This window comes from Falco biarmicus, chromosome 10 (genome assembly GCF_023638135.1).
Source record: "Falco biarmicus isolate bFalBia1 chromosome 10, bFalBia1.pri, whole genome shotgun sequence".
NCBI lineage: Eukaryota > Metazoa > Chordata > Aves > Falconiformes > Falconidae > Falco > Falco biarmicus.
In genome coordinates, this window is record NC_079297.1 from 32,243,215 (window position 1) to 32,266,911 (window position 23,697).

The 23,697-nt window shown below is 40.6% G+C and overlaps 2 protein-coding genes across 5 annotated transcripts in view; both read right to left on the reverse strand.

Moving 5' to 3' along the window:
• Positions 1 to 4,076: 4,076 nt before the first annotated feature.
• On the reverse strand, positions 4,077 to 8,290 carry RPS13 (ribosomal protein S13). Its single transcript, XM_056353322.1, has 6 exons — positions 8,168 to 8,290; positions 7,714 to 7,762; positions 6,155 to 6,233; positions 5,075 to 5,244; positions 4,599 to 4,699; positions 4,077 to 4,158 (listed from the first exon to the last, which is right to left on the reverse strand). The coding sequence occupies exons 1-6, from the start codon at positions 8,188 to 8,190 to the stop codon at positions 4,125 to 4,127; spliced, it is 456 nt and encodes a 151-aa protein (XP_056209297.1). The 5' UTR covers positions 8,191 to 8,290; the 3' UTR covers positions 4,077 to 4,124.
• Positions 8,291 to 8,546: 256 nt separating this feature from the next.
• The window catches only part of PIK3C2A (phosphatidylinositol-4-phosphate 3-kinase catalytic subunit type 2 alpha), a 53,961-nt gene continuing 38,810 nt past the window's right edge, over positions 8,547 to 23,697 (reverse strand). For all 4 annotated transcript variants that reach the window (XM_056353320.1, XM_056353321.1, XM_056353318.1 and 1 more), the window contains 14 exons: positions 23,536 to 23,640; positions 22,401 to 22,493; positions 21,937 to 22,066; positions 20,314 to 20,450; positions 19,475 to 19,644; positions 18,192 to 18,348; positions 17,689 to 17,798; positions 16,226 to 16,433; positions 13,709 to 13,833; positions 13,177 to 13,294; positions 12,999 to 13,080; positions 12,427 to 12,536; positions 12,074 to 12,199; positions 8,547 to 11,481 (listed from right to left, as the gene is read on the reverse strand). In XM_056353320.1, the coding sequence (XP_056209295.1) occupies positions 11,299 to 11,481; positions 12,074 to 12,199; positions 12,427 to 12,536; positions 12,999 to 13,080; positions 13,177 to 13,294; positions 13,709 to 13,833; positions 16,226 to 16,433; positions 17,689 to 17,798; positions 18,192 to 18,348; positions 19,475 to 19,644; positions 20,314 to 20,450; positions 21,937 to 22,066; positions 22,401 to 22,493; positions 23,536 to 23,640 (1,854 nt within the window). In that variant the 3' untranslated portion in view covers positions 8,547 to 11,298. The remainder of the gene's footprint in view (positions 11,482 to 12,073; positions 12,200 to 12,426; positions 12,537 to 12,998; positions 13,081 to 13,176; positions 13,295 to 13,708; positions 13,834 to 16,225; positions 16,434 to 17,688; positions 17,799 to 18,191; positions 18,349 to 19,474; positions 19,645 to 20,313; positions 20,451 to 21,936; positions 22,067 to 22,400; positions 22,494 to 23,535; positions 23,641 to 23,697) is intronic.

The window sequence follows — 23,697 nt, forward strand, 5'->3', positions numbered from 1 at the left end:
TAGAGAAATGCATGGTTTCCAGCAGTGGTAATGACTTACCAGCTGTACAACCGGTGTTTAAGTTTCCTTACTTGAAACAAATTACCAGCATTTTCTTATTTTTCACAAGAAGTACTTCTGAACAGGAACAGTCAATTTGAAAAATTCAGAGCTAAAAGATGATTTGCCTGCACAAGGGAAGCAGTCACACGCCACAAAATCCTTCAGAAGGAGCAGATACCTAGCACCCAAGGCATCCTCCAGACATGACCGAATCAAAGCTTTCCCTTAAATCCCTGTCAGGGTTAATCTTTCCCATACTTAACAGTCACTTCTCAAACTCTGTCCTAAAAATGAAGGTAGAAAATGTGCCTGGCATTAATTACCTATTGATTTAACCACAGGAATAAAGACTCACCTTTCTGGACTTAACATTCCAGGATGAACTGCAGAAGTGAAGAAAACACAAAGTCGTCTTCATACATCTGAATGATGCCCTAGCTGACTCGGGTTAGGGTAAGCTAAACTCATGTCACCTAAAGGAACAGAAGAACATTGGCTCGACTGATTTGCAAAAAAAGGGGCAAATTCCCTCAACAGGAACTCTGCCACATAGCCAGAAGCATCAGGGGCAAACGGAGCTCAGAAACATGGAAGGGGAGGCAGGGAGAAGGTGCAGGCCAAGGTCAAAGAAAGGCAAGAGAGTGAAGACCATCATGCTTCTGAGAATAAAAACATGGATTAGAGAGGGCTGGGAATCTGTGTGGAAAAACCAGCCTGAAACGCAAAGAATGCTCTTGTCCCATCTCCCTGTGCCACGTCCAACAGAGAACTCTATTCTTCAGACCTGAAGTAATCCAGTTCTCTCCTTACTACCCTCAGTGACCCAGCAGTGACTGACTGCAAGAATCATCATCACTGTTTTTAAAACCCTACGACAAACCTTCCCGGGGAATGGCAGACAACCACAGCTACCAGGGGCTCTGCAAGAGGAAAGGGCACCTCGGCAGCCAGCCTTCAAACCCAGAGCCAAAGGGCAGAGCCTCTGCCACACAGCCCACAGCCTTGGGAGAGCTGCAGAGCTGGCAAGGACTGAAGTCTGGGGGGAGGCTTTTGTGAAGCAAACTCGCCACGCAAGCCTGGTATGGAGCAGCAAAGCCCAGCATGGCCAGGCAGCTGCTGAGGGGGCCCCCACGTACCATGGCTAGCTGTGGAGGCAGAGTGCCTGCACCCCTGTGAAGGAAGGGCAGGCTTCACCGTGCCGGAGGGGCCAAGAGAGCTGGACGTGGGGCGGGTCCGTCAGCTCCTTTCTGATGCATGCCCTGGCACAATGCAGGAAAAAGCTCACACTGGGATAGGGGGAAAAAACCCCCAAACCATTGGTCAGATTCATACCAAATTTCAAATTCACAAATGGCCGCTGGGAATGAGGCAGAAACAGAAACATAGCTTCTGAAGGGTAAGTCAAGGCAAAAGGAGCCATAACAACACATTATGACAGGAGAAAGCAAGAGGGCAGTGGGGCCCAAAGCCTGCAGAACAGCCCAGACTGCGGGGGAGAGGGGAGGCAGGGTGCTGCCTGCAGATAACCACAGGGCACAGACAGTTTGTGCTGCTTCATAAAAAGAATTCATTTTGGGCAACTATTTGAAGATCTGGATTTATTCTCATTATCGCATCTCTCCACCTAGGAGCAGTTACACTACCTCTACCCAGAGCAGCAGGAAAGACTCTGCTAACTCTCCCGGGCAGCCCTGACCTCTGCTGTACGTGGGCAGCTGCGGACTGCAAGCCCTGAGCTGCCCGGGGCAGCCCTGCTTCTCGGCAAACACGGTCGGGGACTTCAGAACCTACCTGACAGTGTTTCACCCAGGCAGTCCTGTACCACAGCCCCAGGTAATAAACCTACCCGACACTTCCACAGGACCACGTTCCTGCTAGTCCCATACTCCGCTCTTCAGACACACGCGGTAGGTCCACATCCTCCCAAAGCCTCACTCGGTATCGTGCTTCACAGGGGTCTGCTCCCCAGGGAAGATTCACCCCTGCCAGTGCCTTGGCTCTACCGTTCCCACAAGCCGACAACCTGCACGCCCTGGGGCGAACGGGATTGATGGTGCAGCTCTTCCAGCAATCAAAGCGGTAAGGGACTGAAATCCTAATGAGAACGGACATCTTACTTAAGCTAGTCTGTATGACTTAGAGAAAATAGGGAACCTTTAGCAATGTTAAGCAGCAGAAATGTACGCGTGTAACGGTACAGTCACAACAGCATTACCACTGTTTGACAAGAGAGTGCCAAATTCTACAGGCAGCAAATACGGTGTACCTCCCTCTCTCTGTCCTCAGGAGTTCCTTCAACACCTGGATCTGATCTTACTGCAAGCCAAGGATCTGTCCCTGGGTAATTTTCATTCCTGGAAGTACACAAGGCAGTTAAGTACACTGTACCCTCCCCTCTCCTCCATTCCTGACACAGTCCCCATCACTGCAACACCCCCAGTCCTCCCTACCTCTTCTTCTGGCAAGGTCAGCAGCTTTCAGCACCACTGGGTGACCGAACTGCCACCCACATACAGCACGGCCGGCTGTCAGCCCCTCCAGCTACCCAGTGCCAGAAAACACAAGCACCGAATGTGTTCACACAGAAACCTCAGCAGCACAGAGCAGAAAAACTGCGCAAGTTCCACCTGTGCTCACACCCATTGTACCATACCTAGTAGTTCTACAATTCTAAATACAGCATCTGTTCACCGGGTCAGACCACCAGCCTCGACACTTGATCTAGGTGGCACTAGCGGCAGTATGTGACTCCTTAAAACCACTACTGTTTCGAAGTGCCATCTGCTGGTACTTTCATTATTTACATGCAGCTATTTCCGAGTACTGTTAAGTCTCCACGTGCTTTTCAGCTGGCAATACCTCCAACCCGAAAGAGTCAGAAAAAATTTTTTTGTTTTAAATTACCATGGAAGTGGTTTATTGCACCTACCTCCCATATAGCCTGGCAACACCACAAGCTTTCAGAAACAAAAGCCAGGATTTTGACAGCATACCGAAGCTGGTAATTTAGTTTTTAAGACCGACCAGACAGCAGCATTTTAGAGTTCAACTGGAATGCCATGATTTTGTTTTTTAAAAAAACCGCTTAATCAGAAGTCTGTATTTAGCTTCATCATCAGGGCAGAGGAATCCATCTTTCTGCAAAATTAAATCCAGAAGTTACCAGGTTCCACTGGTTATGGTTACTACACTTTACAAAAATGTTAGGGCTTATCTGAATTTACTTCATTTTTTAATATGGCAAAAGTTAAGCAATGCACCAAAACTTAGAAGCAACAGCCACAACAGCTCAGAGTAACTACATTTGCAATCTTCTCCTAAAAGAGGAAAAAGTATTGTTAGTCTGTTCTCCACATTTCTCCAGCAGAAAGATGACCCTTAAGGTCAAAGCTATTTAGAACTTGGGAGGCACAACCTCAGCAAGTGACTATACAATAGCCCTTTCTGTTTAAGGTAAACTACCTCTGTAAAGACAGAACACCTGAGAAGAGCTAAACTGCTGTCCTTATTTACCCAAATCTCAGAGTATTCTTAAAATTACTTACAAATGACAGCCAGAGTTACTGTCAGGAACAGGCTGAGGTCTACTTAAACTTTCCGCACAAGGAACAGATCCATATTAACCTGCAACGAATTGATGAACCTCTCCAATTTTGTTTCCCTCCCCACGCCCTACTCCTGCATAATCCTTCCTGCATTTCCTCATTTCCCAATTCTTCCTCCTGTCATTGTTTTCTTCCTACAGGATACACAGAGGCACAGCCCCACATGAATAAAAAATATCTGCTGTGAATGACTAGGTCACTTCACCAACCTGAGACTATCAGATCACAAAAACCAGTTTAAGTACAGACACAAACTGTACAGCTGCCCTAGAACGCCAGCAACCACTGCCTACATTTAATACTATAGGACAGCAATATGGAAATCATGGCCACGTGGCTGCTCCACCCTGAAAACTTCCCATTTACATGCAGCTTCTTTAAACAAGCAGAAGTTTCTAGTTTAAGATGACACCAACCGAGACAACACAATCTTAGTTAATGAAAATTTATTTTTTCAGTTAGTCACATAGCCAGCTCTTATGCGACCAGGGCAGAAGCTGTCGATGATTCACTAAAAAGACAAAGAGAGAGAAAGAGAGAACATTAATTGCAGAGGCGGTTTTTCAAACTAGTTGTCAAAAATACTGCTTCAGTTCAAAGCTTTAACTACCAGTTCTGAAGTAAATGACTACCTGTTTAAATTCTGTGGCATAAAGAATTCATTCTTCCTTTTAAAATAAAAATACTGGTTTAACAGCATAAAACAGCATATTCAAAAACCTGGCTAACTGTACCCGAGTCTTTTCAGAAGAACAGAAGCTAGGGCATTCTCCTATGTTGGCTAAATTCTCATTAATTAAACAGTAAATATTTATGAAAATATCTATTCATTGCTGCCTGGTTTACATACACATACAGTGACCACAATGATCCTTTGACTCACAGCCCCAGCATATGGCTTACAAAACCTACAAGACTTCAGTGAAAACAGTAACATAAAAGAAGACTTACTACTTCCAGTTGGGTGGCAGCACTCTCTTGGTTTTGTAGTAGCGAGCCAACCTATGGATTCTGCTCTCAATCAGAATCAGGCGGAACTTGGCATCTTTATCCTGGAAGAGAAAGCTACATTACAAAGAAGCACTACTTTTCACTTCTCAATGACACACAATTCATATGAGCTTTATTAAAGTAAAACATCCACAGCTACTGCTACAAACTCCACATGCCCATTACCAAAGTCTGATGAAGCTAGTAAAAATCAGAACAGGACCAGAAATACCTGGTTTAAGCAATGCTTTTAAGATCCTTTTCACAGACAAAGACCATTCTCCTTCATCAAAATGACTCCCCGAACCACTAAGTTTACTCAAAGGGGGTGGCTAACAGGGAGCACACCAAAAGCCTTTGCTTTGTTAAGTAGTAAATAAACTACTGTATTATATGAAAAAACAAACATAGTGCTATCTGCTTAAATTAGCACTCACCTTTCTGTTTCTCTCAAGATGTTTACGCACAGCAACAGCTTTCTTGATCAAGTGATAAAGATCCTCTGGAAGGTCTGGGGCCAGTCCCTTCGATTTAAGGATTCTCAAAATTTTGTTGCCAGTTACAAAGCGAACCTGGGCAACACCATGAGAATCCCTCAGGATGACACCTGAAACAAATGTTTACATCTCACACTGAAAAAACCCCAAACATCTTACACAAATCTAGTGAAACCAACCTTACAGTTACAAGCTATCCAAAAGGACTTCTTTAAATTAAAATACCTTTCTGCTGGAAGCCGTGAACAAATAAATGGTGGATAGCGTGTGAGCAAAACACAACTTAGAGAAGCTGAAACACTTCATCAGATAGCAATTAACCGAAAACCAAGCCACCTATCACATTTAGGCAGGTAACACGGTAAGTATTACATTATTACTGAGAAATTTTCAACAGGACTTATTAAAGCTAGGTATTCAACCACCCTCTTCTCCATACTTAACAAAGATGCCATAGACATCTTTACTCTAAAAAACCCATACTATACCACAGAGATCATTAATAAATAAAGTAAAATTAAAAACATTCATATAGCACTCAATTACACTGCATATCTTAAGACTACATAAATTTGTAGCACAGACACACTTAAGCAAAGCTCCAGAGGAGTCCAAACTAGTGAGAAGTAGTCTATTATGCAGCTCCAGTGCCTGGCTCAGTAAGCTCCTAAACACAGGTGCTGGTATTTTAAGATGAGATGTCAAGTTTTTCTCCAACAAACTGGGTGGACTAGTGGCCATTCCTAAGGACAGGTTATAAGAGTAAACAGATGCTTTACATTTTCTGCTTGAAAAAAAAAAAAAACCACACAAAAAACTTCAACTACTTCACCAAATAAGCTTTTTGCAAAAATGAGACATATTACATTTTTAGTGGTATCCACACAGTGAATACATCAGTACATCAGAAAACCAGTATTTTCTTAGCATGTCATCCTATGCAGGTTGAAGGAGCAACTGCATTATTACAGTCAGAAAAATATTTTTTGTCTCTATTTAAGACTGATCCATAAAACTTACCGATTTGCGAGGGGGTCAGGCCTTTTTTAGCTAGCTTGTAGATCTGTTCCTTTACATCATCAGAAGTAAGTTTCAGCCACTAAAGAAAATTGGGAAAAAAACACAGCTACAACTGATAAACAGTGCTTAATACAGAGGAACAGACAAGCTACGTCAAAGCTTTTTATAAATGGTTGAAATAGATGCTTTTTAATGCTTGAAAAAACAATCAAAAACTGAAATTGTAATTCTAATGATAAAGAAACTCTTCACATATCGTGAACGTACAACCCTAGTGAAATATGGTGGGGGAAGGCAGAGATGAATAAACAAAGTCTCCGTTTAAAACACCCCAACTCCAACTAGCTGGTTTATCATCACTTTAACTGCCACACCTGAAACACACATACAAATTTACAGAAGCAAAAAAACCCACTGCCACTGGGAAGGAACTCCTTAACTCCTTTGACATAAAGGTGAAATCGAGAACCATTTAGCCATCTCTTAGTAAAGCACCTACAGAGATCAGTGAAAATCAGATTTTAAGTAAGCAAATTAATTCAAAAATGAAATAAATATATCTACTCAAGACAGGGCAGTGCCTTTTTTATTACTTCTATGTTAAACAGAAGCATGTGCCAACAGAGCTATTGCTTCTGTGATTATTAAGTGGAAGTCAGTACCAACAAGGCAGGTAATCCTGACTCTGCATGAGCTACAAAAGCTCCTAATTTTTTTTCCTTTTTAATACCATCAAAGTACGAAATTGAAAAGCACAGAAAAAATATATTTGAAAGTGCTCTATAGATTATAATTCAGAACAGAACACAAATGAAACTAAGCAGAAAACCCACAGGGCTTTTAAAAAACAAATACAGCATTTGAGCATTCTAATGGTTATTAAACTGTTTAGCCATCAGCAGTACTTCAAGCAGCTTCACGTTATCTTACTTTAGTTTTTTTTTTTTCATTCTTCGTGCTTTAATTTCAAGTTTTCATTTAACCATGTTTCAGTAGGTGCTTTTCCACGTGCACCACAAATTAGATCTTTCGGCCAACAAACAGATCCTCCAAGAAGACATCCTCTGGCAAAGCAGCTGCTCATTTAGCTGACAGGTAAACCTTTTTAAGTGGAAGCACCCTAAATGAACTAAGGGCAGACTGAAATTGAGCTAGTGCTCTGACCAACAAAACACTGCTACTAATGGTTCAGAAACAGTCGGTTTACTCCACGATGGCAAAGACCAAACTCGAGTGAAAGTAATTGAATATCTAGAAGTTATCAGCATACAGACTAAAAGAAACCAAAGCAACACTTTAAAAGGGAGGAACAAAGAGTGGAAAAAAAAAAAAAAAAATAAAAGAAAGAGACGTTTTTGCCCACGAAGTCACCCGGTCAGGAAACGACACTTTCTTCCTCAGTATCCTAAAGATTTCATCAAGCACGATTTAAAAAGGATCACACGAAATACTGCGGCTCCCTTGGTTTTCTTTCATTCCGTGGGCCCTGCTAAGCGGCCGGAGGAGAGACGGAGCCCGCCCGGCAGGCCGCAGGGCCGCGGCCCGGCGAAGGTACTCACCGTGGGCACGCTGCGCCTGTAGGGCAGGGCTGACTGGGACAGGCCCTTGCTGTGGGGAAGAAGCAGATGACACGCTGAGCGCGGCCCGGCAAGCTCCACCGCCGCCCTGCCCCCGCCGCACGGCGGCCTGCTGCCAGCCCCTCCCGCGGGGCCCTCCACGGCCTGGGCCCAGTGCCGCCGCCACGGCAGGCCACACCAGCGCGGCTCCGGAAGCAGCAGCCCAAGCACAACGAGCACCCCCGTGCCCGGGGCCCGCCGAGGCAGCCCGCGCCTCAGCGCCGGCCCCGGCCTTCCCTCCCCCCGCCGCCATACCCTGACAGCCCCCAGCCCTCCTACCCCATCCCCACACGTGCCCCACCGCCCCCACGGCGGCCCTTCTGCTCTCACACCCGTCCGCGGCGCCCTTTCAGCCACCCACAACAGCTCCCAGCCGCCCCACGCCGCAGCCGCTTACCCGGGAGCGTGCATGCGACCCATGATGGCGGCGGCTGAGAAGAAGGAGCGACGCGAGACAGCGGCACCTCCCGCCTCGCTTCCGCAGGAAAGGGCAGGGCAGCACCTCGTCCCGCCCCGCCCCGCGCCCGCCAGCCAATCAGTGGCGCGGGTGGGCACGGCGCCCCAGGCCCGGCGGGAGCAGCGCCCCCGTCCCTGGGCGGCGTGAGGGGAGGAACGGCGGCTGGCCCGGCCAGGCCAGGCCCGGCGGGCAGTGAAGACCAGCACTCTATTTTTTATTTTTTTTTTCTGAGAATAGTGTTTAATATACTTACAGGACAGTTACGGAGTCACATTAAACCCGCTCGGCACGGGCACGACGGAGGGCGATACTGTACACCTTTACTAAGGAGCTCATTTATTTAAAGTATTTGGTTCTGACATACCCAGACAAAGGGAGGCAAACCATTTGCTCTCACTGAATTTCATCACCTCTAGCACTACCTCAGTCACAGTGTCCGCGTAAGAGAAGGCAGGTTCCACACAACCCGAGTTGTAAAAATAGAGAAAAGGACTTTCGATAAAAGAGCGCACGTGCATCCAGAGACAGGTAGCTGTAGATAGTAAAAAGGCAGTAATAAAAATTTCAGTGCAAAGTTCCAGGTTAATAGGGAAAAGGAAGAGGTCTAAGCACAAGCTGTTAACTCTGAAATACCAAAACAAGGTCTGACTAGACAGCTGTAGTTCTGGCTGCAGGTCATACATTGCATAAAGAATTTTTTTTTTTTTCTTTTCATTAAAGAATATACAAAAAGCTGTTAAAACTACATTTTCAAGCTACTTAGTGTACTGGTAAATTTCACCCCAAGTGAGTACTTTCCTCTTTCACATCCTTTTTTTTTTTTTAATATAGTACATTAAAATCTTATTGCAACAATCACTTTTCTTTCTTAATTGAGAACACTGCTAAGAGGTACAAGGTTGGTGCTGTTCCTCTGTGTGGGAGGAGCAGCCAAGGCCAGATCCCACAGACAAAAATCCATGACCAGAAAAAGCTTCAGCCAGTGACTACTTTGGAAAGGAAGGGAAAGGCACAAAATGAGTTAAGCTATGAAGAAGATTAAATCAGAAGTCAGGACATGTGCTAACAATAATACAGTACTATACATTTTCTTCAGAGTCCAGACAACTGTTAAAACTGCAAATATTCTTTTTTAAATTACTTTAGTATTTTGTGCTGTAAGACACTGTGCTTTAATAGCAAACTGCAAAAAAGGCAGTACATATTGCTTTCATTTTATTTCACAATGGAACGTTTCACAAAAACAGTAGTCTACTTTCCTGTGTTGAAGTGACTTGTGATTCTAATGATGGAATGGAGTAAGTCTCAAAAGCGTCAAGTAAGCAGGAAATATATCTAGTAAGTTATATAATTTATTTACAGTCTATATACTAAATGAAAAATAGGCCTAATTAGCAAGATGCCTAATAAAACTGGGATGTGTTAGCGCCCATTAGTATCAACCCAGTTTCTAACATTCAGGATATTCTTAATTGTAATAACTCTTATAAAATTGGACCATGAATATTTTAGGCACCAGGAGATTCAAGTTTACTTCTCTCTTCTGTAGTGAAGGGAGATTGGTCAGTAGCAGGGAAAGGAAAAAACTAGATTATGAAATAGGTTTTTAGTGTTGGGTACATCAAAGGCTTTCCCCATATTGCGTCTTCATTCATAGTTGCATATTTTACTTGAAAAAAAAATTCACGCTAGTCCCAGTCAGTGGTGATAGGCTGTTGTCTTGCTTCAAGATTTAGTACTAAAAAGAAGTGTGCAACTCCATAGCTTTGTTTAGACAGAAATGATCATTCCAAACACTAAGGTGAATAAAAAGGGTATGGCTGTAGTGCAGAAACACCCAATTAAGTAACCAGTGGTATTAAGAGGCGATAGTGACACTTGTACTCCACCGTCACAAAATAGTTCCAATCTAATGTTCCTTGGAATAAAGTATTTGTAGTTGGAATTAATTCTTACTGGGAGTGAGAAACAGTATTGCTGTGAGCTGTTAAAAGAAGTGACCAAGTTCCTCTCTCAAAGCTGTTACTGCAACTCATTTTTGGCCTGCAATTCATCCAGCAGTTACGCTTTTTAACTAGAGCCCATCCTTCACCTGGAGGTACAGGTGCCAATGCCACTGTGGATTTAGTGTTTGAATCTGTTCCACATTTAATCACTACAGTATTTAGAAATTCTAGAAATCAAGACAATTCAAAACACTGAAAAGCTGGGCCCATTTCCTACGGCACCACATTCAACCAGTCTTCACTCAATTTCTGAGACCATGCGTAGAAAAAAATTTCTAAGTTGCACTACCTATGATGATCAGTTGTAAGTGATGTTATTTTTAAGTAGCACATCTCAGGAAAATACTTCCAGTAGGACCTGCAATGTATCAAATATGAGAACTTTCCCCCTTTTTAAGGAGCTGAAAGTTCACATGTATACATATTTAAATACCAGAAATGAGGTAAAAGAGAAGCATTTGAATTATAAGGCACCATTATTTACAACTTCCATTATTGGCACGCACTCCAGTAAGTCTTAGAGAAGAATGAACTGGGATTAAATGCAATGCTAAGGAATTTCTCCAGCCCTTCCACCTTCATTTCTATAGGTATGCATGAAGTCACTAAAGTTTTACCCATCATTGTTTCTGTGATGTCTAGTTAGTAGTGGGACTGTAGTCCTAAAATATATCATTTCTTTGATGTTCTCCAGCATCATGCCATGGATGACACACAGGTAACAAAAATTAGAAGCAAAAATGCACTATATCCACAGGCCTAAGGATTAAGTTAAGGTTTAACCAACCAGCATGGTCAAACTGTTCATTTCATTTCCATGGATGGTTTAAAAACTCCTCCTTTTAACTGCAACCCTTAAACATTTACAATGATGCTTTGATAATGTTGCATAAGCATAAACCAGGTTTTCTAGAAATCCTCCAAATTAGGCTATATGAATGTTGGTCCAACATATCTGTTGAAATGCAGAGTCTCTTCAGACGTGCAAGTCATCTTTGAGTAGGAAGATGCACAAAGGACAAGTGAATACAATTGTTCTGGTCTCACTCAGGCATAGAAATGAGTTCACAGATAGGGTACAGCAGTTAGTCGATACCAGTTAATAGTCTCCTTGCTCAAGTTGAAGTCCTTTAGCGAGAGTGTAATTCCACCCAAGAAAAAGTTCTCACGTAACGATTCTGCACTGAGCACACTTAACTGAAGTTCTCTCTGTTTCAGAGTCTCCATGCTGTATCCACTGTACACAAGCTAGGAGGTAAGAAGAATTTTTTGGTTATCCAAACAAAGTTACATAGACCACCCTTTCTTCTGCCTGCCTAACCACTGACAGATGTTTTAACTACACATTATGACCATTCACTATGTCCACTTCTCAGAGGATGGGCTGAAGCACATTCCTATTTTATTTTGTGCTCCCAACATTGTTTAAAAAGGACCAGTATTTTCAGATGGAAGTACTGTTTACATGCCGAGACTTCTGAATTCATTCTTCTTCACGTGATGAATCAGTGAATCCAGGGCAGGGGGATCTTCAGTCTTAAGATTCTTTTCCTCCTCCCCATTACTCTGAGGAGTCAGTCTAAAAAATTTCTGCTTACTTGTAATAGTACATTTATCTACTCAGTTGCTTTAGGGTTTTTTTGTTTGGTTGGGGTTTTTTGGTTTGTGTTTGGTTTTTTGTTTGTTTTTTTTTTTTTTTTTTTTAAACAAGGCAAATTGTTTCAAACAAATTCCTTTCCCATTTATATATCTTTGTAGATTTTTTAGACAATGTTTTAATTACTACTTTGACTAAGAGACAATAGCAAACCATAGGGAGTTACTGCACAAATTAACTTGCCATTTCATTGAAAGTTGGATTTCTTGTCTTCCGGGAGATTTTGGTTTTGCGTTTGGACGTCTTGTGTGTATCGGGAAGTAAGTATGTTTTTACATAGGGATTTGGATCTGCACCATCTTCTGTAACCTACAATCCAAAAACAAAACAAGTTTTCGAAAACTTTTTAGTGCATACCTATTTGAATATTTACTTTTGAGTATCTAGACTTCTCAATCAAGCTAACCAAAGGCAGCACTTAAATAGGCAGTTGGAAAATTTGGAGGAACAAAGTTTCACATTCCTGGATCAGAGTCAAGACTGTAATGGACAGAATGGAAACACTTTTTGGCAGTGAGCTCAGTATCTCTACTTACCAGGTCTTTAATGTGCATCACCATGATAAACAGAGTGCTATTTCTATATGATATGGATAGCTTCACTTCTCCTCCCACTTTGCCTGAGGTAGGACTTGATGGACTTACATCTGAAAAAGTACACAATTATTTCCTCTGTAATATTCGTATGTTTTCATCAGTACTACACTTACTTATTATATACGGGGAAAAAACATACAAGCCTTGCGACCAACTTCAGTTTCTGATTTTATTTCTGGTTCCCTAATAAGAAGGCAAGGCTATAGTTTTTAAAGATTTTTCCATTCTTATGTAAAAACTAACTTGAACATTTAGAGTAAAAACTCTAATAATTCAGTCAAGCCATAAGCAAGCCCAAGTGATCACATTATGACCATAATACCGTGCAATTTTTGGTATGTTTTTTTATTTCCTTGATACTGTACACAGCAACATTTGGAAAAACAGGGATGCAAAGTTTTCAATGAAAGAACACTACAGTTAATTTAAAAATTACTTAAAAAATATCATATTGCAAAGCTGTCATACTATAGTCATCCAATTTATAAATATCCCCAAAAAACATTACCTACCTGTAGGTCTGGCTATTCCATCTATTCCTTCCACTTTCTCATCACGAAGTAATGGATGGAAAAATGTATAAAGAAGATCACACTAAGTTTGGAAGCAACATTACATATTAGTTTAAGTGTTAACAAGCACCAAAATCTGAAAACTTGCGTTGAATTTGTTTAGGTTATTTGAACTCACTTCTGCCACCTCTGAAGAACTGTTCATCAGACTCTGTATGTAGCTGTTGAGCTCCACTTTTCTTTTAGCTGCTACATCTTTTATATGTGTTCTTCCCAGAACCATCTTATTGGGAAAGCTGCAAGGGAAGAACAAGGTAAAGAGTTTTCAGTTAATTTATCTCAAGTACGTACAGCTAGATTTTATTGTCATTTCCATCCTGAAGGGCTGACATGCTTTTTTTTTTTTTTTATGTCAAACATGAGTGGAAACACAGCACACTAATAAGTAACAACATCACAGAGAAGCAAGGAAAAATTTACAGACAGTTGTTTCCCGTGATACAACACACAAGACTAAAGACACCAAGTTGTTCCTCTGACTCTCCTCCTTAGAACTTAGACAAAACAGTTCTTTCCCTGAATTGCCAACTTTGACATCTAGTTTGCCCATCAGCAGTTTTGTCTCCATTTCAAGCTATTTCTTCCTCCACCCAGTTGGAAACAGTTTTGTTGCTTCCATTGTAACAGCGATGAGTGAGTTAGGAACATACCCTGGTAACTTCCAGAGAGGAAAGAGAATGCCAAGTTTGTTGTGGAGCTCCTGGAACTCATCAAATGTTCGGAAGACAAATGTTGGCTCAACTTGCCCTTCTCTCAAAACTCTCACTACGTAGATCTGCCCAAAACACAAAAACACAAAGATAAAAGTAGTAACAGTATTTATAGAACTGACTTAACAATGTAATTTTCTTCACAATTAACTCTTTCTACTATGGCAGTCCTTCTCCAACATATATATCCCATTAACAGCATTTGCTTCTTATAGCAGAGTTAAAATTCTAACTAGCCTTACCGTCGTGCAAAGTACCATCACAAGATCTTCTCATAAAGTAGATACACATCTGACAGGGGGATAAAGGCAGTTAACGCTAAGTTGTCTGCATTCTCCCTTTTAAGCCTCATTGTAAGTTCACACCACATAGCAGGCATAAAAAATTTAACCCATTAGTGTGGGATTACATCTAGCCATGTATCTGTAGGGCCAGAGCTACCACAAAACTTTTCAAGTGTGGACTATGGAGGAAACGAATGCCTAATTTTTTTCAGTCTAATTCTCTGAAGATTCTAAAGGATTCTGCTTTTAAGGTGGTAATTTGGTAGGCGGGTGTAAGTGTACTGCATTATAGAAAAAGAATTTTTAAAAATACTGGGTACAGTCACAGGATGCAATTATTCACATTATTATGAAAGGGAAAGGAAGGTTAAGAAACTGCATGGAAAACTCAATCCAGTGGACTCATTTAATGGGCAAATGAGTTAAACCTCTTCCTGGTTGCCTGTGTTTTTAAAGTATATGTTTAACAGTCTAGACAGAAGACGATTACATCTTTTTAACACTTTCTGGAAGATAAGAGGCTGTTTTGGCTTCCACCAGGAGGACTCAACAGCAATTCAGTACAAAGCTGCTCTTCACTTCTAGCTTTATTCAACTTTGTTCTACCATCTCTAGCTCGTGTCTTACTAGATTAAGACATTTACAGCAAATAAAACTTAGAAAGAGATGTACATTTTGCATGTATCAGTCTAGCTTACTTTTTAAACAACTTGAGGAAAACACAGCTTGAGCTGACTACTCAAGGCCAACAAATAGTGGTACAGAAGTAAAAAAAATATTAGACCATTGTTACACATACACAAATATTAATACAAGTCCTACCGTGTAACCCAGGTCTAACAGCACTGTAATGCTTGCTGCCCCTAGTAAGACTGACTAGAAGTGTAGGTACATGAATACACCAAATGATGCTTTTACTTAGGCAGAGCAAATACAACTTTAATGGAAGGTCAGAACAAAGCCATAGAGTGTTTGACTTAATGGCTTCTACTCAGGAAGGAGCCATTTTACAGAATGGTAATTATGTAAGCATGACTCAGATCCCCATCTTTTATAAATCATCTCCACCAGTACTAGTTCTGTCCTTTCTGCTTCCTTCTAGATCCTTCTTCAGAAGTGTCTTCATTCTGAAGACTATTATCAGATGCTAAAACGACCAGCCTGTACTCTAGCACTCCTGTGGCTGGTGGACCCTGGCCAGCAGCTAAACACCCACGCAGCCGCTTACTCACTCCCACCCCCTCACCAATGGGACAGAAATAAGGAGCAAAAGTGAGAACACCCGTGGGTTGAGATGAAGACAGTCCTTGGGAGGGGAGGTGATGCAAAGACAATCTCTCACCACCTCCTACAAGCAGATCCATGCCCAGCTAGTCCCCAGGCAACAGCCACCTTGGAAGACAACACCCTCCTATCCCCCACTTTCTTCCTCTACCCCCAGTTTTTATTGCTGAGCACGACACTATACGCTATGGGGTATCTCTGGCTAGTTTGGGTCAGCTATCCCTGCTGTGTCTCTTCCCAACTCCTCACGCACCCACAGCCTACACACTGCAGGGAGCAGAGGGGGAAAACAGGGCCGAAATGGTAGAAAATGAGAAAGCCTTGACACCGCACAAGCAACAGCCAAGCTAACTGTGTCTTACTGACACAGTTTCAGTTAAACATCCAAACCAGCACTGTGTGGACCACTGTGAAGAAAGGTAACTCGATCCCAGCCAGAGCCAATACAGCTCCTGTTCTTCGCCAGGAAGCAAGCTGCCCGTTCCCAGCAAGATCAAGAGTTCAATTACGAGTTTTGATTTTACTTTTAAGTCATCCACAGTAGGGCTCAGTCTTGGGGTGTCAACACTGGTGTAGGTTTCTAGGCTCTCGCTGTAGTCAGTGCAGTCAAGACTTCAGAAAACTCTTCAGCTCACCCTAAATCTGACCTTAAGGATTAATCCCTCACTGAACTAGTAAATTTATACATCTGTATTTACTAAATATCTGTCAATAAAGAGAATCTAGTTGTCTACCTCAAAGCCAGCTACTTAAGGCTGAACATGGCAAGCTTCCCCTGGACTAAATCTCTGTGATTAAGTACTGATCTTACGACAAGAAGGAGAACATATCTGGTTGGAAAAAAATGCACAGTGTCTTCACTGAGTGCAGAAAGATTCCACACACTTACATAATGTTTATCTGGGTTGTATCTCTTCTGATATGTAAACACAGACACTTGTTTGATTCTGCCATCTTGTTTAAGAGAATATGTTTTAGCAGAAAATGAGAGGATGGCTTCATCATTAGAAGGTAGACCTGAGAAACGCAGCTGGGCCAAATTGTGAATGAAGAAATTAAACTTTGTGGCAACACTTCCCAGACTGGATTCAATCAACCTAGAAAAGAAAAAATACCGTCAAAACACAGAAAAGTGGTTCTGTCAATGAATCAGACTTAAGTCTAAGAAAAACAAAACTTAAATTTCTTACTGACAGAGAAACAGTTTTTTCCTATCAACATTTAATAGAAGATTCTGTATCCAAACTCTGGAATTTGTCATTTTTCAAGCAGTGAAGGCTTTCCAGGGTTCATAAAAAACCTGGAAGTACCGTGTCAAGCTTCGGAGCCCTCAGTACAGGGAAGACATGGGCCTGCTAGAGCAGGCCTAGAGGAGGGCCACAAAAATAACTAGAGGGGACTGGCACAGCTTACTTGTGAGGGCAGGCTGAGAGAGCTGGGGTTGTACAGCCTAGAGAAGAGAAGGCTCCAGGGAGACCTCATAGCAGCCTTTTAATACTTAAAGTAGGCTTCTGAGAAAGCTGGGGACAGACTTATTGGGGCCCGTTGTGATACGTACGGGGCAATGGTTTTAAACTAACAGAGAAGAGATTCAGACTAGATATAAAGAAGAAACATTTTACAATTAGGGTGGTGAAACACTGGCATAGGCTGCCTGGAGAGGTGGTAGATGCCCCATCCCTGGAAACATTCAAGGCTGGACAGAGCTCCGAGCAACCTGCTCAGCTGAAGATGTCCCTGCTCATTGCAGGGGGGCTAGACTAGATTTTTTTGAAGTTTCTTCCAACCCAAACCATTCCATGACTATGATGACTGACTCTAAAATTGCAGGCATATTACTGCAGTTTCCCCTGTATGTTTAAAATGAAGTATAACTCCACATTTTGTAACACACAGGAACAACTCAGTTACACTATATACAAACCCCCACTTACTACACAGGAGCATCATCCCCTCCCTCCCCAGTATGCAAACACACTTATTGGAAGAGAGAACTTCTTTACAATACTTTACAAGGTTCTGATCATACACACTGCTATTAACCAATTTAGCCTGTATTCAAAATGCAAGTCTCAACACAGCCAGAATATCTACTCTCCATATCTCAAACAAGTTTTTTTACACCATGTTGCTTTTAAAGGCAATTTTAGCACAAATATTAACCTTACATGAAACCGATTTATATAGTTCATTGATTAACATGTTTTATGATTGTACAGCATAACTATTCAAATTCTACAGACGTGTTTGTGAACATCCTCATACATTTTTTCATAGCAGAAAGCTCCCATTAAGAGGAAGATAGCGGACATTTTAGTCCAACAAAATAGACACTTTTCACTCATCCAGTACCTTGTAAAGAAAATGGTAGCTTCTGCATCTGTTGTTTGGGGCTGGAGAGCATCCTGGACATACTTCAAGTCCTGAACCCCACTTAGTTCTGGTAACCCAGAAGAAAGCATCTGCAAGAAATTAAAATTTACAGTTTTAATGCAAAAAACCCAATATGAGTTAACATTGAAATGATTAAAACTTAGACCCTTAGATTCATTTGAAGCTGCACTGAACTTCTAAATGCTAACAGCAATAGCCAATGGTTACTTATAATCAGCAGTTATTCACCATTTCGGGTACATTAAAAGCAGTTAAACACTTTGCAGTCTTAGTTTTTGATTTTCAGGAAACAGGCAGGTAGTTAAAAAAGTTTGTAACCCCCTCTAAATACAACCTCCCTATAAAGTAGATCTGATTTTTTAAAAGCATGCATTAAGGTTTCTGCAACATAAGCATAGCATTTAGTACAACCCAACATGACAGATCTATCAAGTTTCAATTGAATTTAATAAAATTATTACCAATGAGAGTAGGTTAAGGAAGAGGCTTGCATGTTTTCTTATCAAATTGTAAGCCTGACAACAGAGATCCACAAACAACTGAAAGCGGATAGTGGGTTTTTCACCACCATTAATGACATAAGCCATATCCGATGTTAGCACAAAAGGAGCTCGATCCCTGTTCAAAAGGCACAGAATTCAGGAGTTAAGTACAAGGTCTATTCGCTGTCACGTGCTTCTTGCTCCCCCTCCACCCCCACCCCAAGGTAATGATATTAAATGATTCATTAATGCCATTTTACTTTTTTGGGTTGGGTTCAGCTCTCCCTTAGTGCTATCTCAGATCGCCAGCACATTCACATGGTACTGGACCTACAGCAGATCTGCAGCCACACCTGGAAGTCAGGTTACCTTACAGTGCCTTCCACACCTCATTTCTGGAAGCCATAACACACTAAACCAAGTGTAGTAACTATATTATCACTAATATATCACTACTAAAACATCCTGTATCCTAGATTATCTTCCCCTACACAGAGGGGTAGCAAATACAGAAAAAAGTGAACAGCAGGTTTGTAACACTGACATTCACTACTGCTTTTATGAGCCAGCACCTGTTCTCATTTGTTTCACATTGAGATACTCAGATATTCAGAAAACGTAAAAGTCCTGGCACTCAATTTCTCATTCATTTAGAAAGTTTACCTAACTAGCATGCAATACATAATGGCATAAATGTAGCTGAAAAAGTGAAACTGTATTACAGTTTTAGCCAACATTCCTGGAAAAATATGACACCAACATTTGTTAAGATACAAGGCTCCCACATATCAATAAAAACTTATATTAATCTTTTCATCTTTTCCTGTACCAAAATACTTTGCTTTCGTAACTACTGTAAGGAAACTCCCATTGAGATTTGCCAAGTGTGTATAAAACAAATTTCTAAAGGAATGAGTGCAGTTTGGAAGCAGTGAAGTTAAATGATGTTTAAGAGACCAAATTCCTTATTTAGAACTACCAGTACCTAGAACAGTAATTTTATTTGAAAGCTATATGCCTACGTGCTTTATCTTAAAACAGTTCCAATTATCAGAATATGGAAATGGGTAGGAAACTGGAACGTTTTCAAAATTAATTCTATACAGTTAAGTTCGAATGCATTCTGGAAACTGTGGTTACGTTGGAAGATATTGGCTTCATAACAAGAACAGCAGATAATAGGAATTATAAATTAGAATTATACTTACAAAAACATATGAAAAGTCACTTCATTCTCTACATTACTTAGCTATAGAAAATACCTTTTAAAGCTACCAAACATCTGCGCATGGCCCAAAAATTTTCCAAAGTCAATGTGAAACATATGCCCTGTGTTTCGGAGCATTATGTTATCATTGTGGCGGTCACAAATCCCCAATACATAAGTAGCTACACAGCATCCTGCACAGGAGTAAATGAAGTTTTCCGAAGCCTGGTGGGGAAGAGAGAGAGAGAGAGAGAGAAGTGAATTGACATAAAATCAGTGGGAAAAACAGCATTCACACATTCAACAGTCAATCTTGACAAGTGTGCAATCCAAGCCAGACAAGACAGGCCCTAAAATATGCTTTTTTTCCAAACGGTATTCTTCAGATAGCTTTGCAGAAATCTTCAGGTATCAAATTCCCCAGCAAAAAAGGTTGGTTTTTTTTTTTAAATAATAGAAAATAAACAACAGAAATTAGTCTTCTTGTTGAAGACCGAAGAGAAATGAATGTTAGCAGAGAAAAGGGCACAAGACTGATTTTTCCAGTGTGTTAATTTGTAGCCAAAAGAAGCCCATATGCTTGTAAAAGAAGAGGCTGCTGCTCCTAAACCACAATTAAGAGCAGCCACCATTCCTCTCTATCTTAAATTTGAAGTACATTTTTACTACATCTAATAAAAACTTCTGATGAGAGTCCTGAGAACCCATCTGGCTCCTTTTTAGTTATAGAAGGGATTTTTATTTGCTCTTTTTCAAGAATAGGAACAGAAGTTTCCCAAAGATACAAAAGTTTCAATAAAACATCTGGAGTAAGAATTTCATTCTTCCTTAGGATGGCATTTAACCCCTTTTTTAAAAAGATTCTCAAAAAAGAATACTACTGAAAAAAGTTACCTTTTCATATTCCTCTTCGGTAGGATTATACTTTCGCAACCATTCTGCCAGAGGTTTGTCTTTAAATGAACCTGTCACTCCATATTCCACTTGAATTTTCCTAAGTGTATCCGAAGCAGGAACAAGCTCTACCATGCCTTCATATGAAAGACCACAAAGCGTATTTAAATATCTCCTTAAGTTGTACTACATTTTCATTATTTAGTAGAAACTTTAACAGTGATGGATTTTCTTATCTTAGACTAGCTTCTTTCAAAACCCAGTTAGGCATAAAATAGTGCTATTAGTCTACCGGGCATTTCCACAAACTACATTACAAAGCATAGCATGAAACGCATGTAAAGATCCAAGTTAGGCTTATTTTCCTACAATTAGTTATGGTTGCTAGAATACACAAGTTAAAACTCTGAATAATTACCTTCCACTACATAAAGTAGTATTGGTCTGTAAGCAATAACTGCAAAATATTTTGATGCTGAGATTTCTCATACACTGACACACAAATCATCTAGTAACTTAACTGCTGTCAGGTGTTGAAACAGACCACACTGTTGCTCCAGAAATAAGGCAGTGAGCTTTACATCTGGCCTTATTTAGGAGACCCATTTACTAGAAACATTTGCACAGCTAAATCATAAAGGGAAAACATTTAATAGAATTTTACTTCTAGCTTGGCAAGAGCTACTGATTTTTTTTTTTTTTCCACTTTAATCCTTCAGGTACTTTAGGAATACTAGTATTAGCAGCAACAAAAAAAGAAACATGCTATGCAATTAAGTCATTGTTCAAAGTAGGAAGAAAAGCCATCTGTTTCTCTAAAAGGCAAGGCTTACATAAATAGAAGTCTTTTGCTTAGTCTGGCAAAACTGAATTTCCACCTTTTCCACATACTGAAGAGTTTTCATCATGCTGTTCTAAAACCTGACTGAAGAAATACTTAAATTTTTTATCTTCTTAAAGATCTTGTGGTTCCTATTGACTCATTCTAGAGAATCAGTGAAAACTAGCAAAAAGCACGTTCAAGGTGCACGGCGGTATTTACACTCAACTTTAAGAGTTTGTGACATAGTTTCAAGCCTAGAAGACAGCCTCATATTACCAAAGAACCTTTTCCAGCATATGACACCAATTCTAGGCAACAGCGCATGTGGAAAAATTTACAATGCCCCCACTTTTTGCACGTTTCAGTACACGGATGAGTGTACATCTCTGACTCAATTGCAGAAGATTCCAAATACCTTAGTATTTCAGTTTTGTCTTGAATACTTTTTCACCGTAACTACATTTTCTGCTATGGCACCATTATTTTCTTGTGTTGCAATAAGGGCATCAAGAGAAGCCTTAGCTTTTATCATTATATTTATGTTTGCACCACTGTTCACAGACAACAGAACACATGAGAATCTTAAGGCTCAAGAGAAGAAACAAATTTAAATACAACTCAGCCACCAGGAAATGCAGAACACTTGAACTTGCTACACTCCTGCGTTCTGAAGCTCCTTGCATGGAAGGCTTTTGGCCTTCCACTGTTTCTGGGGCCTGCCTCGACACAAATTTTTCTGCCAGTGTAATGAGAAATTGAGGTGGGGGAGCAAAGACTAGAGGCAGCATCTGGTTGCGCACCTCTGTCTTTTCCAGTTGAGAGACACTTGAAGATAACCATCCGGAGATCCAGTCCCTCCTGCAGCCAAATCTTATCCATAATCTTAATCATTTGTAAAGCCAACATATCTTGTCTCAGATCTTCCCCAACCTTAAATGGAAAAATAAAAGTTAGAGACATAATATACTTTCATCAAAACTAAACTTCACAGATTTTAATCGCTTTATATTTCCATGAAGAGATATATTATGCTACTTAGTTCTTCATAGCTACGCACTTAAAAAGAAAGCCAGGCTACATTGAAGCTTTCACATGTGGTAGACTTACTTTCACATTTAACAGCCTCTACAGACAATGGATTCTAGACGCACAGGAGCAAACTCACAAGAAAACTAAGCATAGTGGTCTATGCTAAAGTTAATCACTACTTCACTGGTATCAATTATCATTAAACTTTTTTCTCCAATACATATGTAAAGCCTACCTTAAACATCACATTAATTTCTTCTCCCAGAGGGTCTGCATTTATCAGTGCAACTTTCAGTGGTACTGCATTGGAGCTGAAGAAAGAACATGCCTACAAGTAGATTTAGCATTAATATTCAAGAAGGACTATTCCTGCTAGACCAGAAAACAAGACATTCTGACAGCAAGCAGGTTTGACACACAATGTGTCTATTCAGACTTTAACATTGCAATTGTGGCAAATACATGCTTCCTTTGAATAAAGAGCCCTTTGGCTGTTATTTGTTGAATTATTGTACCAAAGCCAATAGTGTTGCACAGTGATCTTTTATACATTTTGAAGGAAAGATATTTATCTAGGGTTTATTCAGTCTTATCAGCAGCTTTTTTTGAAACCTAGAGAATATAAAAAACCCAAGTATTTGCATGTTTCACAGTATTTTCTCATTTATCTATTTTCAAGTGCACACACATGATTTAATAGTTACAGCAGAGAAGGAAAGCAAGATGAACTCTCTCCACAGAGGATTAAATCCAGTGTTTACAGGCTTTTAGGTTCTCAGTCATGCATGATGATATAATCAAGACTGTGGTTGAGCAGATATTGTCAAACCTTGCAGTGTTCTGGAAAAATAATTTACCTGCTTCTCCTACATTATTATTTGCTGAACCTTCACAGTCAAGCAAAGCTGTCTGCCTCCTTTGATTTAGTGCATCTCTTGGACACAACCAGTAACAGGTAGTTTCACCTATTTCACATTATCTACTCATTGCTTGAACCTGACAGCCTTGCTCCATTTTCTCTTCTGATTGCTACCACAAACAGGGCTTTTTCATGCCCTTTGAACAGTCCCCTGCTTCACTATAATCAGGATTGTTGGTCTCAGAAGAGACAGGGTCTGAAGACCTAGTAAGTTATTACAGATATATACTTTTATAACAAGTACCTTCACTGGTTTTACCCAAGTGTTTGTATAAATTTTATCTGGGATAAGGTAATTTCACTGCCCTTGTTCAATCAGAATTTTTAATATCCCCCCTCACACCCAGCATAAACAGCTTTCAAGCACCTCAACTGATTTTTTTCTATTCACAAAAACTTTGCCTATACATAATTTTTACAAATAAGTTTTGAAACTCTGAATGTGCAGTACCTTAATATTTAACTCTTTTGCCACAAGACTGGGATTGAGAGGCAGACGGCATTTGTTCTTCAAGAAAAATAACTGCACACGTTCCATACCATTTTGCAAGGCAGCCTGCAGGAAAAAAAAAAAAATACTCAGTTGACTAACTGAAGCACCTACAGAAAACTT